Source organism: Natator depressus, chromosome 3 (assembly GCF_965152275.1).
Source record: "Natator depressus isolate rNatDep1 chromosome 3, rNatDep2.hap1, whole genome shotgun sequence".
NCBI lineage: Eukaryota > Metazoa > Chordata > Testudines > Cheloniidae > Natator > Natator depressus.
This window is the reverse complement of record NC_134236.1, coordinates 85016734-85034817: the sequence shown is the minus strand read 5'-3', so window position 1 is coordinate 85034817 and position 18084 is coordinate 85016734. Positions and strand designations below refer to the sequence as shown.

At 44.3% G+C, this 18084-nt stretch overlaps 1 protein-coding gene across 4 annotated transcripts in view; it reads left to right on the top strand.

Moving 5' to 3' along the window:
* WASF1 (WASP family member 1) overlaps window positions 1-3054 on the top strand; it is a 168642-nt gene extending 165588 nt beyond the window's left edge. For 2 of the 4 annotated variants that reach the window (XM_074948231.1, XM_074948232.1), the window contains one exon: window positions 2219-3054. In XM_074948231.1, the coding sequence (XP_074804332.1) occupies window positions 2219-2376 (158 nt within the window). In that variant the 3' untranslated portion in view covers window positions 2377-3054. The remainder of the gene's footprint in view (window positions 1-2218) is intronic. The other 2 variants (XM_074948230.1, XM_074948233.1) reach the window with 2 other exon arrangements.
* Window positions 3055-18084: the final 15030 nt, after the last annotated feature.

The following is an 18084-nucleotide window of genomic DNA, read 5'->3' as shown; positions in this document are numbered from 1 at the left end:
TAAAACCTGCCTAAGAGCCAGGAAATGGAGTAAAAATAGATTTTTAAACTTTTGCCCTGTTGAAGACTGACTGAGTGCTCGATGGCTCCTTACTAGAATCTTTATTGTTTAACATTGTGGAGGCACCAGTCGGCACACCATAGTTAAGGATGAGTTCCATTTTGTGGTTGAAGCAGGGATTCAGCCTCCCCAACATTTACTCTTTGGGTATAGAATGAATTTTCTGAAATGAATCAGTTAATGAGTTTGCATTAAAATCAAATTTAAAACAAGTTGTGTAAGACATATAACATTTGTCAGTCTTTTCGTGTCCCAAATGCTTTTAACAATAATCTTGCAAACTCTTCAAATTTCTTTAACTAAAATTCATTGAAATCTATTGCGCCTATACTATATACTTGGAAACAATTAGGTTGTAATTAAATAAAATTATTATTGATTGTTATGATTATAAAAGTTACGGTCAGCTCACCAGGTCAGGTAACTTAAATGAAGCCTTTGTGACATTAGAAGTAACTCTACCAATCACCACCCTTTCTCTGTAGCTATTTTGCATGCAAAAATTCTGTTGCTTGTAAGGACTCAGTGGCATAAGGAAAACTGGACATGTGTGCCAAGAATTCTTATTGGTAGGAAGTTACTTTTAAAGGATCCGTGGCCACATTTTACCTTGGACATCAGCGTTTGAAAGGCTCCCCATGGAACTGCTGCCTCCACTGCACTGCACACCCGACAGTGGCAATGCGTCAAGGGCGGCACGCAGGGTCAAGTGCCCCCCACCCACACCCCCCAGCCGCCATAAGGGGCAGGGACAGTGCTACTTCTGGCCGTGCTGGGACGTTGCCCAGTGCAACACAGCAACTGCCTGGGAGAGCACCTGGCTGTAGCGGCGGCAGGCTGCCCCCTGCTCGGGTGGGCTTCCCAGGACTGCGGCTGAGCAACCCAGAGCGCCCGCTGCTCCCTGGCATGCTTGGAGTCAGCCCCTGTCCACGGAAGCTGAGCCTGGGCAAGGAGTCGGCTGCCACCCCTCCCCAGCCAGCTCTCTTCCAGGGAAGGAGCAGTGACCTGGAGTGGCTCTGGCCTGCTCCCCGCCTGGGCTTGGCTGCCAGGGAGAGCAGCCAAAGGTGCCAGAGGCGGGAGCCGGTGCAATGGGAGGACAGAGCCCCCCACCGCACACACACACAGGTAACATGGGGCAGGGGGGAGTACAGTGGCTCCAGGCTGGGGGTGGGGACGGTAGGGGATGAGGCATGTTGGCAGGTAACGTATCCTCCCCTTTAGCTGGTGCCCCCCCCCAGTATGGGGAGGTACCAGTCATGTATAATTCACCAGGGCAGCCCTGCTGGGGGAACTGAGGTTCCTTAAAGTGCAGAAACGTTGGAACTCAGACTCAGATTTCCTCATCTCTCCTTTCACAGAGAGAGGGGTCTCTGTAACACACCCTTCTATATAAAAATTCAATTGCAATTGCCAGATTCACCAATAGACTTCAGCTGTTTCGCCCTGTGCTTTTGCACTGCTGAATCTGGCCTTAAAAGTATAATTTTTTTTTTAAGATTCATACTATACACCTTCAAATTATGAAAAATATCACACACTATTTTCTTTGGAAATGGACATTTTTAGTATTTCATTTTTTAAAGAAGGACATTCCCAAACAAAACACTATATTAAGTGGGAGTTGCGGTTCAGAGTGTGAAACTTAAGGTAAAAAATACAGCAGAGATGTTTTAATTATTCCCAAACCTAGCATTCCAAGCCAGGAAATTCAGATTTAAGATTACACATAAAGGCAATCCAAGTATGTTAAGGTACTCAAGCAACCTTAAGTGAAACCATGAAGAGAAAAAAAATATGAAAAAACTGTATTTAAAAATCAGTTTAATTTAATCTGGGAACATAGATACTGAAATGTTTTGATCATAATCATATCGTTATTGTATGGTGTCACTACAGAGTTACGGTTTTTAGGGTTTATTTCTCAGAAATATCTGCTACAAGCTACTTTCAGAGGCAGGATAGTGTACTACATGGACTTCTGATCTAGTACAGCAATTCCTATTCTTAAAATGAATATAGTATTAGTTACCTCTCTGACAGGCAGTGTTCTCAGACAATTTGTTTTTGTTTGCTAAGCAAGTTGAGAGCTGTTGGTAAAAGTATTACGCATAAGAACAAGGAATTTATTATTATTATTATTATTATGTTTGTGATTTAGGTATTCAGCTACGCAAAGTCGAAGAGCAGCGTGAACAAGAAGCTAAACATGAGCGCATTGAGAATGATGTTGCCACTATATTGTCTCGCCGCATTGCTGTGGAATACAGTGATTCAGAAGATGATTCAGAGTTTGATGAAGTGGATTGGTTGGAGTAAAATAGATGCATTGATATACACTGAATGCTAATGTCCATTGTGGTGATTGTTCTTTGAAACATTTGATGGTCATTTCTAGTGTTTTTTGTATTTTTTTTTCTTTACACTACACATATTAATGATGTTTTTCTACTTTTCAGTTTACAAGAAAACTACTAGCACATCTTTGAAACGAAATGTTTTACAGTGGCTTTTCTTTTTCTGAAAGAACATATTTTGTTCCAATAGACCACTAAGTATTAAGCATGGGCAGCTGTTGGTAGAGTAGCAGTTTCAATTTTTTGGCATATCTTAACTGTGCACTTTGTGAATTTTAAGTTAATGAAGGTAACTGAGATTGAAATTCCGAGGGCAGCTGTATGTACTAATGAGCCTTATTCCATTTTTGATAAATGTTTTTAAAAACCTAGCTATCAAGATATACATCTGTACACTAAGAAGGTACATAAAGTTAGCAGCACTGAACACAATGAAAGGAAAAAAGGATCTTTGGGGGCTTTTATTGTTGTTTTTTAAATAATTATGGCCTTATTTGAATGTTTAGAGGTTTCCCCCTCCCTCCCAGGTACATATCGTGTGGTACTATTTTGCCTGCATACAAAAGTTTAAATTTTTTCTGTGTGAAATCTTCTGACTTAAACATGCTGTGTAACTTATGTAACTGTTAAAAATAACAGTTTGGTTTAATAAATGGTAAATGTTCTTAGCTGTTGCTTTTTTAATAACATCACCCTTTTTCTGGCGTTACTTAGGATCTGAAGGGTAAGATTTTCAAAAGTGCCTAAATCACTTAGTCTTTTATAATTATACTTAAGCTTCTAAGTAACTTAGGTACTTTTGAAAATTTAACTCATGGTACGTATGGGGGGGGGCAATAATCAGAATGAATATGTTCCATGTTCCTGTGAAACAACACTGAAAGAGAACTAGATGCTATTGCAAAATCATGTCTCATGCTGTCTAATTTATGCTGCATGTCAGCCACATCCATATACACAAAAAGCCAATGCAATTTTGGACTGAATTCAGAGTTCTTCAAGTAAATGCAACCATGTATTCCACTTAGGTGTGTGCGCACCCAGTGCACTGGAGCCAGAGAATTTTGCCTCATAATACCCATAGAGGGGCAGCTCTCGCATCTTATGGCCATAGCCCCTGGCTATATGAGTCGGTGCTGCCCCGACCCCCTTCAGTGGCTGGAGTCAGCTCTGTATGGTTTGTAACCTTGCAGCTCTCTATTTCTTAGTGACTTTTTCTATATATATAGTTACTTAGTACCCTTAGTATAGTGTTAGTTAGCTTTTGTTTAAGTATTTCCCTGGTGATGCCCTCACCATTGTGTGGGGGAGCATTCCCCACACCCAATGCTTGCTGTGCTTAGGCAAAGTCCACTTCAGGGAGCAGTGTTCAATCTGCAAATCATTCATGAAATGGTCTCAAGTTGCAAGAGATCTTCGTCTAAAGCAGCACCTGCTTCAGCACCCAGGCCTCTACTGGAGTGGAGGTCACCCTCAGCTTCTGAGAGCGCTGCCACTTCGCATCCTCCAACTGGTACCTCTCTGAAGAGAGTGAAGTTGCTGCCCGTCGAGTGTGTCAAGGAAAAGGTCATATAAGACCGATCGTGACCACTTCAGGTCACATGGGGACTTGTCTGGTTCCTCCAGAAAGATCACAGACTGGCATGGTGTGAATGCCAGTGCACGGGAGTAGGTCCTCTCAAACACTACGACGCAGGGAAGTCAGAGACTCCATACCATTGGCTCCGGTTCTGGGCCTGGGGCATCCATTGAGTCTAGTACTGATATGGGCAATACTGGCACCAGCTGCTTTTGTTCTGGTGGCATATCAGGCAGCAATGGACCTCTTCTGCCTTTCTGTTCCAATCTTTCCCTTGGTCCAGGGCTGCATTTTTTATAACCCCATTGGCCCCACAGGTTCAGGGGCTTGCCCAGCCATCAGCACCAAATCCCAATGATTCCCTTCCACAGACAGTGGAAGCGGGGCTGAGCTGGGCCAAAGTTACCTCCTCAGCACCAGGAACCTCTTCAGCACCCCTACTATTGATGCTGTCATTGTTAATGTGGTGGCACTCACTGCCACCCACTTTGGGGGTTCAACACTACTTCCACCACTGGAAACAGCAAAGGCATACTCAGTGCTTGCGGTACCATTTCCACCATTGGTGCCAGTTCCTTCTTCATTTTGGCCTCCGAACGAGTCAGACCAGTTGCTCGCACCCTCAGGACTGGCTCCATCTTTATCTCCTGAAACCCAGGACTCCTCGACATCCAGGTTGGGATCGTCCTCCTCCTGTTCACCATTGCCTGACCCATATTGGGGGCTGCTCCTAGAGCACAAGGGGTACCAGGATTGACACTTGTCATGGGACACCCCTCTGTTGCAGAGGTCCCACTCCTCAAGTTGTTCTAAGCCCACCGAGCAGGCCTGTGGCAGTGACCGTTGATTTGTCGCAGGCCCAGGCACTGTGACCCTTCCCCTCATGGAGCCTCCACAGTCATCCCATCGAGGTCCATCAGTCCTGGAAAAGGACCCAGTTCTGGAACAGTTAACTTCTTCGTCTTTGTCCCCGGACAATTCTGCAGTACCTGGCTCTTCCTCTTCTTCAGTACCAGAGGCTTTCAAGGCATACCGGGACCTTTGTGGCATGTGGCTGCTTCCCTGGGTATTGAAGTGGAGTTTCTGCAGGAGAATATCCACAAGTTGCTGGATATCCTGCAGCCATTTGTCCCGGGAGAGTGGCCCTCCCTATTAATCACGCTCTCCTAGAGCCTGCTAAGGTTCTCTGAAGCATGCTAGCTTCGGTACCACCTACTGTGAAGCACAAGGAGAAATGCCACTTTGTGTCAGTGCAGGGATCTGAGGGTTACTCACGTCCAGCCCCAAACTCCCTGGTCGTAACTGTAGTCAACAACAGAGCCCCGTACGGCAGAGTTAAGTCTACTCCCAAGGATAAGACTCTAAATGGATGGACTTGAAGAGTAGGAAGATTTACACCTCCTTTTCCCTTCCTAACAGATGGGCATTGCTGTCCAAATACAACTTCATGAACTGGACAGCTGTCTAAGTTTGTGGACCAGCTGCCCAAAGCCTCGAGGGTGGAATTTCGGGCATTTATTATCAAAGGCTGCTTGGTAGCTAAGAATTTGTTGCAGTCCGTGCTGGACATTGTGGATTCTTCGGCCAGAGTCATGGCCTTTGCAGGGACCACAAAAGGGGCGTCCTGGCTGCAGAATTCAGGCATTGCTCCCAATATACAACAGGCCATACAGGATTTGCCCTTTAACAGCCTATTCCCTTTTTCAGACAAGGTCGATGAGACTTTGCACTGCTTCAAGGACTATCTTACGGTCCTTGGGCGTGCATATGTTGGCAGTGCAGAGGTGCCACTACAGTGGTCAACAGCAACAGCAGTATCATCCGCAGTGCACATTTTGGGCAGCTTCTCTCTCCCACAAGACAGTGGGACTACCTCAGAAAGAGGCATAAGTCCCAGAGGAGGAGACATTTGGGTCTGGGTTTTGGACAGTTTACACGCCTTCCCCAGCACTCTTCAAGTACCTAGTTTGACTCCTTGGTCCAAAGCAGTGTTCCAGTCATCACTCCCTTCTCCCCAACCCCTTCATTTGGGGACAGGCTGACTCACTTTTACAATGTTTGGGGCTCGATCACTGCCGACAGTTGGGTCCTAAGCATTGTCAAATAGGGCTATGCCATCCAGTTCCCGTCCATTCCTCTCCACTTCCTCTTCAGTGACTGCTCTCAGAAAATACTGCTTGCTCCTTGAGCAAGTCCACTTTCTACTGGCTTTGGAAGTGGTGGAGGAGGTTCCACTGGAACAGTGGGGTCAGGGCTTCTATTCACAGTACATTCTGGTGCCCAAATCCAAGAAAGGGGTAAGACCCATTTTCAACCTCCATGGCCGAACAAATACATCAGATATATAAATTTCCACATGGTCACTCTATTGACTGTCTTCCCCACGTTGTCTCAGAACAACTGGTTTGCTCCTCAGGACTTTCAGGATGCCTACTTTCAAGTGGCAGTTTTGCCAAGCACAGAAAATTCTTTCAGTTTGTCATAGCGGAGTGCCACTTTCAGTATGTGGTGCTTCCCTTCGGTCTTTCTTCTGCCCCTGGGTTTTTACCAAATGCATGGTCATGGTGACAGCATACCTCGGAAAGGAAGGAATCCACATCTTCTCATACCTGGATGACTGGCTACTGAGGGGCAGGTGAAGTTCTTTCTCATATTGACATTACACTGAACTTGCTTGACAAGCTGGATTTGATCTTAAACACCAGAAAATCAACCTTGGTTCCCACCTCAAAAAAATCAAGTTCATTGGGGTGCTAATCGACTACGAGTTCAAGAGCATGTTTGCCGACCAACCGTTTTCAGACGATTTCCCACCTCTTTGCCTCAGTCTTCCACAATAGCGCAGATGTATCTGAGGCTCTTTAGCCACATCCACTTGCACGCAGGTGGTCCAGTTTGCAAGTGGTCCACTTTACCCCTTCAAATGTGGGTCAGGACAGTTTACTGTCTGACTTAACTCCTTGGACAGATTGGTCTGTCTCCCTCCACTGATCCTGCAGTGCTGGATGCTTCCAGAGAATGTTTGTCTGGGCATTCCCTTTGTCTGGCCCTTACCAGCCAGGTCTGTTGTCACCAATGCCTCCCTCCCTGGGGAGAACATCTGGGGTCATTGAAAGTTCAAGTTCTATAGTCAGAGCAGGAGTCCTCACTGAATATCAATGTGCTGAAGCTTTGGGCCATCTATAATTCATGTCATGCTTTTCTGGACCATATGAGGGGCTCAGTGGTTCACATACTTATCTACAATGCCACCTCAATGTATTACATGACCATGTAAGGGGGAGCTCTGCCAAGAGGCAGTCAGGTTGTGGCAATTCTGCACTGAGGAGAGTATCACTCCGATAGCTGACCACTTGCCCGGGATCCAGAATCATCTTGCGGACCATCTCAGCAGGATTTTTTCCCTGAACCTCGAGTGTTCTCCAGGTCACCTTTGTGGCATTGGGCATTCCGATGGTTGACCTGTTTGCCATGACGGACAACAGGAAATGGTATCTGTTCCACTCTTGAGGGGGCCTCAATCCAGCTCCCTGTCTGATGCTTTCAATCTCATTGCGCAGTCAACTCTCTCATATGCTTTTCCGCTGATCCCAATCATCCCACAGGTCATCCTCAAGCTGAAGAGGAATCAGGTCAAGCTCATTCTCATTGCCGCAATGTGGCCAAGGCAGTACTGGTTCTCTGACCTCCTTGCACTGTCAGTTCAGCCTCCCATACCCCTTCCTCTCCATCCCAATGTCACACACAATCACGGCTGCTTCATGGCTAAATGAGGAGGAAGAGTGGTGTTCAGTGGCAGTTCAATAGGTCCTACTCAACAATAAAAAGCCCTCTACTAGAATGGCCTATTTGGCAAAATAGAAGTGGTTTTCGATGTGTTCACTGACCTGCAGAATTCAACCGATGGCTTCTATTCAGGGCAGCTTGGGGTGCCTGCTGCACCTTCAGTCGTCAGGACTTGCACTTAGTTCAGTGAGAGTCATCTGGCAGCAACATCAGCATTTCATCCCCCCAGTCAGGGAAGGTCAGTTTTCTCCAGTACCACAGTAATAAGATTCTTAAAAGGGCTACTTTGTCTCCATCCTCCTGTCCAAGAGCTGGTTCCTCTGTGGAACCTTAACATGGTCCTAGCAGCTTTAATGGGACATCCATCAGAGCCCCTGACATCTTGTCCCTTTCCACTTTTGTTGCAAAAAACTGTGTTCCTGGTAGTAACACCCACTAGGGGAGTCTGAGTTGCAGAGCCTCCTTATACACCAGTCTCTAAGGACGAAGTGACTTTATGAAACCACTGTGGACAAAAATTTTAGGTGTGGTTCTAGTTTCATTTGACCCAGGTAGTATATTTACCTGTGTTCTTTCCTAAGTCACATTAATCTCTGGAGGAGCAGCATCTCCATACATTAGACGTCAGGCGATGTCTGGCCTTCTGTCTGGACAGGACTAAACCATTTCGTGCTTCGCCTCGCCTCTTTCTGTCATATGCCGATTGGGTGAAGGAGCAAGCGGTCTCTTCACAGATGATCTCTAGATGGATAATGTCCTGTATCAAGACTGCATATGAAATAACTTTGTCTATGCCTCCTCAGCAGAGGCAAGCTCATTCTACGAAAGCACAAGCAACATCAATAGCGTTCCTCAGTGACGTCTCAATAATGGACATTTGCAGGGCTGCTACCTGGTCGTCCAAACATACATTTTCAACCAATATGCCATTACTGCATCTTTCAGGGCAGATGCAAGTTTTGATAGGGTCGTCCAATGCATGGCTGCATCTACTCAAAGAAGAAGAAATGGTTACTTACTGGAAATGTAGTTCTTTGAGATGTGATGCAGACATGCACTGGATGACCCCCCCTCTGCATCAGAGTGTAGTCTCTGGGCATTCAGTGTGAAGGAACTGAGGGGAGTTGGGGCAGCCCTGCCTCAGATGACCAGGGGAGGGACTATGGCCCCGAGGTGCTCTCGCCGCCCCTTTACAGGTATTACAAGATAAAATTCTCTAGCCCCAGTGTGCAGAGCATGCACACACCTAAGTGGAATACACGTCTGCATCACATCTTGAAGAATGACAGTAAGTAACTGTTTCTTATGTTACGGAACAAGGAGGTGTAGTCCCTCTTTATGTGGGAGTGAATTCATATCTGGAATATGGTGTTCTTTTCTAACTATATACCCTTATAGTATAGCTTAATCATTGTCAGAGAAAAGGGATGGAAAAGGTATTGGCAAGCTCCATGGTATGAATATTGGACACAATTTTAACCTCTATTAATATATCTTGTTGACATGCCGCTATGTGAAGAAGGCTCAGTGATCACAGAGCACGCTGTGTCACCCCACAGCTAGATGGCAGGGATAGTTTACAATGCTGAAAGGACTTCTGAATTCCTCAGGACCAGACTGTAGTACACATGGTTGCATCCACCCCACAGTTAGGAACCAGGGTCCAGGAATCTAAACTTCATGCAAATATCCTGAAAAGGAGGGCAGTCCTGGATGCACATCCTGTACTGTGGAATCCCAAATCCCATGGGTGTGATTCAAATGGAGAATCAGACATCCTGTATTCTACATGAAGAAGAAACGCATTGTTGTCTGTGACAGAACGGGGTTGCCATTTATATGGCATGGAAGGAGAGCATACGTGTAGACAGACAACAAAAAGGATAATACGTTCTGACCAGTGCCTGCTGAATCAAGTGGTGGTGGATTGAGTCTTAACTAGGACATTTCTTTTCCACAACTCTCAATACCAAAGTTCTCTGTAGAATAGCCCACTAACTTCAGAGAAATCATTTAAAAAAATTAGGGAGCCAGTGTCAGTAAATTTGGGGTACTCAGTGCTGGAAAAGGTTCTGTATTGCCAACTGGTCCTATGTGATTAAACCATGAGACTGACGTCCACTCATTATTATTTTGTAAAATAACAAAGCTACATACACTTGTCTTGCAAAGCTCACATACAGGAATAATTCAGAGGCTGCTTTCAGATGCTAGCGTGAAGCTGACAGCATGTGCCTTGAATGGCAGGCTCCCTGAGGAATAAGAAATGCAATCAGACATGATCCCCATAAACATATCTTAATTTGTCTCCCTGTTTCCATTTGGCTTCAGTTACCTTTCCTGAGAGAAGTACAAAAGAAAATTACCTGGGCTGCATTTCGCAGATCACATTTATCAGTAAACTCTGAAGAAAACTATTTGTAAAACTGCTACAGACAAACCCTAAAGGGAGGGAAACGGGAGTAGTGTTATGAAAACCAGTAGCACCAGCTGCCATGTGCGTATGGGCCATGGTTAGGCCTGGAATAAGGAGCCCCAACTCCTCCTGAAGTCAATATTTCAGGTCTGAATTTGGACCTGACCATCTCGGTAAAAAAAACCCAAAAAATTAGGCCTAACACTGAAGAAATCAATAGGGGTACAATAACTGGATACAATAACTGCTCTGTCTATAATTATATTATAGATTGAGGAAGATAGCTGAGCCTTAACAGTTTGCTTAGTGAGAGTCTGAAACTGCTCTCTTAAGGGCAAGAATAATGTGTATCAGCTGTCCTAGATATATGGGAGGAAACTGAGCTTTAAAAGATGTGGAGAAGCCAAATCCTGATTTCCCTGATGTGGGTATCTCAATAGTAAGGCTGGCCCCTGCCAGGACTTTACCAGAGCAAAGATGATAGATGAGATAGATAAGACTTGAGAGAGTAGACAGTCTTTACTGACCTGTGTCCATTATCTACCTGTCCTGACAATAACATTACATACTTCCAAACTGGTGGCCAAGGCAGTTTAAGTATTAATATAACCTGACATCATCACACCAAGTAATGATCCTTGACTGAGTAAAGTCAAGAGTTAAATTCAGCTAAAGATTTCAGAGACAATGCACCTGGCTTTCTGCCATAGATATAGCTCTTTGCCATAGCAACAAGCCTGCAGAAAGCTACAATCCTAATTTCTCAATAATTATTAGAGGTGATTATTGAATTTAAATCTTTGAGTTCATATATCCACTCACACATAAGTACTTGTAATCTGACTGATTTGTCTTTGGGAGCCTCTCATTCCTTGGAGGGCTGATCAGCTGTTTATGTTACTGATGAGATGTATAATAGATTAATTTGCATTGTAATGTATTAAGATGTTCCTGGATTCTGTTTACATCAGTACAATTACAATAGTTTGTTAAACTCAAAGACCCAGCAATTCTGCCATGGAAAATAACATGGCAATATATTGTTTTGATAGTGCATGAAGTCAGCCTTTGTTAAACTTCAGGGACCCACCACCTTTGTAAACAGATTGTTAAAATGAATCTTTCTCCCCTCTTAGAGAGACAAAGAAAAGGAGTGAAAACACACAGTGAAATAGACAGAAAAAGTAAATGGTAATAGGGCAGAAGCACACTGGAGGGAAAGAGAGATCAAGAAAAAGTGGAAAGGGATTTGTTTAATTAACAAGTCAGAGTGAAACCACCACAATGGACAGAGCATCAAACAAGAGGCAGATGTAAAGAGGCCAGCACAGGAATCAAAAAGGATGGGGGGAAGGGAAAAAAGAAAGGCGGAGGATGGAAGACATCAGCAGTGGTTTTAATGGTAGTGTTACATTGGGCATTACACAAGTAGCTAACGTTTAAAGGAATTAATCCCAATAAGTGGAAATTGGTGAGACATAGGAGAGAGCTACACAATTAAAAACAATGGTAGCCAGGAGCAAAATGCAGAGGAAAGTAGCGAGGCTTAGGACTGCAGCTCCACAACTGGCCAAAGGTGCCTAATTGACAGGCTAGAAGGAGGTACCTCCCTCCAATCGGCATTCTCAGCCACAAGCCCTCTACCAGAGTTCGCACCTAAACCAGGTCAACTCTTCCTCATGAAACACCAGAGGGACAGACGACCAACCCTTATAGCCAACAGCCCAGTGGATAGGGTACACCCCTATATAAATGTTTAATTATTTATACAAAGTTGAACAGCTTCAATAAGAGAGATTGAGAGACCCACACCAACACAGCCGATAGCCTGTTGGGCTATTCACTTGGGATGTGGAAGACACAGGCTCAAGTCCCTGCTCCAAATCCAGTATAGCAGGGATTCAAATCTGGGCCTCCCATATCCCGGGTGAGTGCCCTAACCACTGGGCTATTGGATATAATGGCGCACACACACGCCTGTCCATCTATTTTGAGAATCCCACCAGGTCTTAGGTGTACACAAGGGCACCAAGCCGCTCAGAGGTGTCAGGGCACCAGTGCTTATGCCCACGGGCAGAAATGTAGGTACCTACAGAGTTAGGTGGCAGCTGAGCAGTGTTTTTGAGAATGTCATTGACTTCTAATTGCCCCATAGGTGCCTAAGTCCCTTTGTGAATTGAGCTGTTTAATGGATTGTGTCTGATCTACAATCCATTATACAGCTTTGAAAGAAAGAGACTCCACTGACTTTAATGGGGGGGGTTGTTCTTTATAGCTGTACTGTACAGATTTGTTTACTGTATGTGCTCACTGATTTGGCTGAAGAATAATTGCATTCCTATACTACCAGCAGTGCTTTGAAAGGAAAATGATTACTAGACTTCAATGAAAAATTGCAGCTACCCTATTCCTTCGAGATTATCTATTAATTGTTTTTTCCTTCATTAATCTCTGTCCAGCTGCTCCAACTATCTTCCTGTTGGCAAAACTATTTAAAACAACCGGGCATGGGGCTGTGCAAATATTGTACATCTCCTGAAGATTTTATACATTTGCATAGTCTTAAACTATTTTTTTCTATAAAATTCTGTAAAGATACCTAAAACCCTCAAGGTTTCAATGCATTAGTCCCTACATGACTTCCACCTCATTGATCTAGCAAGTATTCTAAGCATTAGAAACTTGAATAAGGGTTAGAGTACACTAGAAAAGGTATAGCTACACTGCGTGCTTCTTTCAGCAGCATATAGCGCACACACTCACACAGCCCCCTTAGCATGGGTACAAACAGCAGCGTAGCCTATGAGCGACAGCTTCAGTGAGTAGAGATGCGAACCTCGGCTGTGTGCGTACGCTACACAGATCTCGATCCACCCAAACGGTGCCTCCCTCTCTCCACTGCTGTGCTTAGCAGTGTGGTGTTCCACTGCCTCCCTTCTGCTGCAACCTTTCCCATCTGCAAGAAAAGACTCCACCCACTCCTCACCCCTGGAGCTCTTCTGCACCACAGGGAAAGACTCCGCCAGCCCCCTGCTCCCAGAGCCTTCCCTCACCACAGGAAAAGACTTCAGCAGTGGAGAAAGGCCCTGGCAGTGGGGAGGAAAAGACTGAGGCAGCTCCCTGCTGTGGAGCCTTTCCTTGCCCTGGGGAAAGGCTCTGGAAGGGAGGAGGCAACAGGGAAAGGCTTTTCCCCACTGTCTCCATCCTGTCACACGTTGCCTTTCACTGCCACATGTAGCTACACACCACACTGTAGATGTAGCTTGCCTTTCACTGCAGCATGCAGCTATGCCTACCCTACATGCTTCTGCCAGTGGTGTGTAGTGTAGACAGAGCCAAGTTTTGGCAACATAGCTCTGTCAGCTAGAAGGTAGAGGAGAGAAAGAAACAAAAACCTACACCTGTAGCCCTCACAGCTATGCTGGCAAAACCCTGTATAGACACAACTATGCCAACAGAAGAGTGCTTCTGGGGGCTTCACTAATGTCGTTTGAGGAGGTGGTTAAGCTATATTGGCAGAAACTCCCTTATCCTGCATGAGGCAGCAAGCACAAGGTGAGTTTACAGAGCATAGCTCAGATTTCAGCTATGAACTGGGAATTCTGAAAATGCACAAGCTTTTATAATGTGAAGTGAAACATAGGCACAGATAAGTATTGTTAAATAGCCATTGACAAGCGGTCCCTCTTTTAACAATGAAGGGGTAGCTGTTCAAAGTCCATTTCAACCTTGTGCTGACATTACAGCTGTGAAACAGGACGGCTCTTGTGGCTTTCACAGAAGAGACTTCAACTTATCTATTGCAAGGCAACTTGGTCTAATGGATAGAGTTCTGGATTGGGAATCAGGAGACCGGAATTCTTTTCCTGATTCTGTCACTGACCTGTGTGACCTTAGACTCAGAGTTGAAGGCCTGAAGGGACCATCATGAGTCTGACCTCCTGAACATGGCAGGCCACAGAATCTCCCCCACCCACTGCTATAATAGACCCATAACCTCTGGCTGAGTTACTGAAATTTAAAGACTTCAAGTTACAGAGAATCCACGATTTACTCTAGTTCAAACCAGCAGGTGACCCATACCTCACAGTTCAGAGGAAGGCAAAAATTCCTCAGGGTCTCTGCCAGTCTGAGGTGGGGAAAATTCCTTCCCAACCCCAAATATGGCAATCAGTTATACCCTGAGCATGTGGACGAGACCAACTGGCCACATCCATAGGAAAGAATTCACTGTGGTAACTCAGAGCCCTCCCCCACTCGTATCCCATCTCTGGTTGTTGGAGTCACAGAAAAGCCATATATCATTGTAGGCAACCTCATCATATCATCCTATCATCCCCTCCATAAATTTATCAATCTCAGACTAGAAACAAATTAGGTGTTTTGCTCCCACTGCTCCCCTTGGGAGGCTGTTCCAGAACTTCACGCCTCTGATGGTTAGAAACCTTCATCTAATTTCAAGCCTAAGCTTGCTGATGGCCAGTTTATATCCATTTGTTCTTGTGCCAGCATTGACACTTAACTTAATTAAGTCCTGTCCATCCCTGGTGTTTATCCCTCTGATGTATTTCTAGAGAGCAAGCCTATCTCCCCTCAGCCCTTGTTTGGTTAATGTATCTAACAAAATATTAATACACAATCAAAACAAAAAGAATCAAGGTCACTAACCACACATCAAATGAGATCTAGTAGCTAATAAAAGAAAAACAATTGTTCATTTAGCAAAGGAAAGGCATATAAAAATTGAGCACATCTGAGCTACTGCACCAAGTATGCAAGAGAAATGCAACTGAGAGTGAGGGTGCTGGTAGCTGCTCTGTTTCCCCAGGCCCACAATCATTCCCATGTAGGAGGATTTTTTTTTTTATTGAGTAGGCTCTCGAGCATTGCACTCTGTGTCTCAAAATAAATTTTATCTTCAGAAAAGAACATTTATATGCAGCACAGCACTGCTGAAAGCAAATATAAAAATAACTCACAAACCCTATTGCACACAAAGACTCATGGTTGGTATCCTAATAGTAATTACTGGATTCAGGAGAACGGAAATTACAAGTCAGAAATATTTTGCATTGGGATGAGCTCCCCAGCATTTGTCTGTGGAGTAGTTTCTACCTCTAGCCCTGGAGATTTTTGTAGGCACATTGGTCAATAAAAATATTTTGCTGACACGCTTTCTGATCAGTGAGCAGTAGATTGGGCTGGTGGCTATTCCTTGCTCTGGCACTCGCTTTCTGGGTGACTTTTGGCAAGTCACTTCTTAATCTCTATGGAGAATGTTTTCAAAAGGCACATTAGGGACTTAGGTGCCCAACACACACTGACTTTCAAAAGGAATTGGGTGCCCAGCTGTACAGGGCACCTTGAAAATCTTCCCCTATTTGCCTAAATTTCTCCATTTCTAAAATGTCCTCTGGTGTCCGTGCCTTGTGGTGGGGGGACAGCTTGCATGCTCTAATGATCCCCAGAGTTTGGGTCAGCAGCGGCTTTTTGCTCCTGGTAGGTTCAACCATGCCGGATTGGTCTGTGAGGGCATCCTTGGGCAGTACCATCAGCCAGGATGGTGGAACAAGCCAGGATATCCAGAACAAAAGCAATAAAGCCAGGAACACCTTCAGGAGCTTAAATATAGTCCAGAAATCATCAAAATACAACACCAAAACTAAACTCAAGATTTATCAGAGCTGCATACTTTCAACATTACTTTATAATGCTGAGGAATGAGAAAGTCTGACATGTGCAAACTGTCTTCATTCCATACAACCCGCCGCAGAAAAATCCTCTGTATCTTTTGGCCCAGAACAATCTCAAACCAAGAGCTATGGACACAGTGCAGCCAAGAGCATATGAGCACCATCATCACCAGGAGGCATTGGCGATGGATCGGTCATGTGCTTCAGACAGAAACTGATTCCATCACCAGAGTAGACGGACTTCTGAAGGCAAGTGAAAACAACATGGCGAAGAGCTGTGAAAGCTGAGCTGAAAAACCTGGGGCACAGCTGGGGAACCATTGAAAGACTTGCCAGAAACAGACAGGAGTGGAGGAGCTTCGTCACTGCCCTAAACGCCAGACACATAATGGAACCATCATCATCATGATGATGATGATGAATACCCATTATTATACTATGCTTTGAGATCCTCTGAAAGCGGCTATATACAATAAGTGCACATTAATACAGTATGTAGATTTCGATTTCTGGTGCCAACATAACAAAATCAAATTCATTTCTCTCCCTCAAAGCAAAAATTTACTACTACAGAACATTTGAGAGAGTGCAGGATTTACACAAAGTCAGCCCAAGTCTAGCTAGTTCCACTCTAAGAACATAAGAACGGCCACACTGGGTCAGACCAATGATCCATCTAGATCAGTATCCTGTCTTCCAACAATGGCTGGTGCCAGATGATTCAAAGGGGGGGTGAATAGAACAGGGCAATTTATTGAGTGATTCATCCTCTGTTGTCCAGTCCCAGCTTCTAGCAGTCATAGGTTTAGGAACAGCAGAGCTTGGGGTTGCATCTCTGACCATCTTGGCTAATAGCCATTGATGGACCTATGCTTCATGAACGTAACTAATTATTTTTCAAACCCCGTTATAATTTTGGCTTTCACGACATCCCCTGCCAAAGAATTTCACAGGCTGACTATGCACTGTATGAAGAAGCATTTCCTTACGTTTGTTTTGAACCTGCTACCTATTAATTTCATTGGGTGACCCCTGGTTTTTGTGTTATGTGAAGGGATAAATAACACTTCCTTATTCGCTTTCTCCAGACCATTTATGATTTTATAGACCTCCATCATACCTCCCCTCAGTCATCTGTTTTCCAAGATGAGCAGACTCAGCCTTTTTAACCTCTCCTGTTATGGAAGTTGTTCCATACCCTTAATAATTTTTGTTGCCCTTCCCTGAAATTTTTCGAATTCTAATATATCTTTTTTGAGATGGGGGGCGGGGAACCAGAGCTGCACACAGTATTCAAAGTGTGGGCGTACCATGGATTTATATAGTATCATTATCATATTTTCTGTCTCACTATCTATCCCTTTCCTAATAGTTCCTAAGATTGTTAGCTTTTTAGACTGCGGCTGCACATTGAGCAGATGTTTTCAGAGAACTAGCCACGATGACTCCAAGATTTATTTCTTCAGTTGTAATAGTTAATTTAGACCCCATCATTTGGTATGTATAGTTGAGATTATATTTTCCAATGTGCCTTACTTTGCATTTAGCAGCATTGAATTTCATCTGCCATTTTGTTGCCCGGTCACCAGTTTTATGAGATCCCTTTGTAACTCTTATGAATATGTTAAAGAACACTAGCTTCAGATAGATCCTTGGGGGACCCCTTTATCTACTGACAGTTTATTCCTACCCTTTGTTTCCTATCTTTTAATAGGTTATTGATCCATTAGTGGACATTCCCTCTTATCCCATGAACCCTTAATTTGCTTAAGAGCTTTTGGTGATGGACCTTGTCAAAGATTTTCTGAAAGTCCAAGTACCCTATATCCACTGGATCACCTTTGTGCACATTTGTTGACCCCCCCTCAAAGAATTCTAGTAGATTGGTGAGGCATGATTTCCCTTTCAAAAACTGTGTTGACTCTTTCCCCCAAAATCATGTTCATCTATGTGTCTGATAATTCTGTTCTTTACTGTAGTTTTAACCAATTTATCTGCCAATAAAGTTAGGCCTACTGGCCTGTAATTGCCAAGATTACCTCTGGACCCTTTGTTAAAACTCAACCAGTCATCTGGTACAGAGACTGAGTTAAGCGATAGTTTACCACACTTAGTAATCCTGCAATTTCACATCTGAGTTTCTTCAGACCTTTTGGGTGAATACTATCTGCTCCTGGTGACTAATACTGTTTGATT